The sequence below is a fragment of the Limulus polyphemus genome, unplaced genomic scaffold, assembly GCF_000517525.1.
Source record: "Limulus polyphemus unplaced genomic scaffold, Limulus_polyphemus-2.1.2 Scaffold4556, whole genome shotgun sequence".
Lineage (NCBI taxonomy): Eukaryota > Metazoa > Arthropoda > Merostomata > Xiphosura > Limulidae > Limulus > Limulus polyphemus.
This window is the reverse complement of record NW_013670166.1, coordinates 46,600-48,338: the sequence shown is the minus strand read 5'-3', so window position 1 is coordinate 48,338 and position 1,739 is coordinate 46,600. Positions and strand designations below refer to the sequence as shown.

General features: G+C 30.1%; 1 protein-coding gene across 1 annotated transcript in view; it reads left to right on the top strand.

The window, feature by feature from the left end:
• Window positions 1–1,739, top strand: part of LOC106471340 (26S proteasome regulatory subunit 6B) — a 13,858-nt gene that overhangs the window by 698 nt on the left and 11,421 nt on the right. The window contains exons 2-3 of the mRNA XM_013931939.2: window positions 874–972; window positions 1,391–1,577. Of these exons, the coding sequence (XP_013787393.1) occupies window positions 874–972; window positions 1,391–1,577 (286 nt within the window). The remainder of the gene's footprint in view (window positions 1–873; window positions 973–1,390; window positions 1,578–1,739) is intronic.

Below are 1,739 nucleotides of genomic sequence, written 5' to 3'. Positions count from 1 at the left end.
AAAGTAAGTAAATAAGTACTCTCTCTCTCTCTCTCTATATATATATATATATATATATATATATATAACCTTATTAGGCTCGGTCTTTACCGTGTATAGTTAAGATAAGCTAGTACTACTACTATTAGTGCAATAGTACTAGTAGTCTAGAATTTTAGTAATTAATAGTAGTATATAGACGCCGTAATTAGTATTATATGATATAGTCTATATTAAGCTAATCTAGTTGTTCAAGAAATTGATCATGTAAATAGTGCCAACATCATTACTATGTCTGTCGTATGCCAGCCGGCTTGATGAGCTCTGGTGTTGTGCAAATGTTCTCGTCGGTAATGGAGTGGATGGGGCAAATGTAGTATGGTTGGCATATTATTATAACATATTCATTATTTTCACTCATAATTTATTAGAATATGCTATGTAGCAAGAGATTATTTTGTGTTGCCCTTTTCAAGGTCTTACTTATATACATTGTTTTCCACACTACAAATACAGTTATGTTAATGTCACATTAACCCTTACTTTGATTAGTTAATTTTTTTTTTTTTGAGTTATGAAATTCGTGAGCTGAACAAACTTGAATAAAGAAAAATTAATAATGAGAAATGGCAGTGTTTTGATTACTTGATTAAATTATTTTGGGACATTTATCAATGTTATTGTTGCTCTTAGGTAACCAATTAATTGTCTATCTTTACTCCTATGTTGTTTTTTCACATCATTAAAACTGCATAAATACACTGTAGTAATTATTCCACTCTTAGAGTTTGTCATTGTAAAACATGAAATTGATCTGTCAATTAAGAGCTGTCTTTGTGTGTGTGTTTATATTTTTTGCACATAACCAAAGTTTTCTTTCATCTGGTTTAATAGCAAGAAGAGAGTTTATCTGCAGAACCTCGTGTTTCAAGTGGTCTTACTCTCTCAGCAACTGATGAGTTGGATATTGAAGATTTGTATACTAAATACAAGGTATATTTGTTCTGCTTGAGAGCTAGAGTTATATTACAGTTAAGTCATTTTACACATTTATAAAAGGTGTCATGTAATGCAATTTAGGGAAAGGTGTTTTGCCCTAGTTTTCAGCACAACAGTCAAAAACAGAACTTTTTATAAAGTAATGTGTATTTATTTTTATCTAGATATATATTATACAATTTAAGAACAATCTTAAAATCCAACTGAAAAGAACTTTATTGAATATAGGTTGTATAGTTCTGGTCTGTTTCCAAAATGGCACAGAGTGGGTCTTCTACTCTGCATGCATGATTACATTGTCATGGGTTATATTCTCTAATGAATCTTGTTTACAGTAAGTTAGATAGTATATATCTGTTACCAAAAATGTAGTAAGATGTTAAACAATCCATATTTAAATCTACTTCTCTAGAAACTCCAACGGCAGCTTGAATTCCTAGAAGTCCAAGAAGAATATATAAAAGATGAACAGAAAAACTTGAAAAAAGAATATCTTCATGCTCAAGAAGAAGTAAAGAGAATCCAAAGTGTACCCTTAGTCATAGGACAGTTTCTTGAAGCAGTAGATCAAAATACAGGAATTGTGGGTTCTACTACAGGCAAGTAATATATTTATAAACAGACTGAGTTGTAGTTTAACTCTTTAATGTTCTTTAGGTTTATATACGGTTGCTTTACTAGTTTTATTTAGATATTAACTGGAAATTTTTATTGAAATAGCATCTAATACTATAAAACAGAGTGTGTATCTGTGTCTGTCT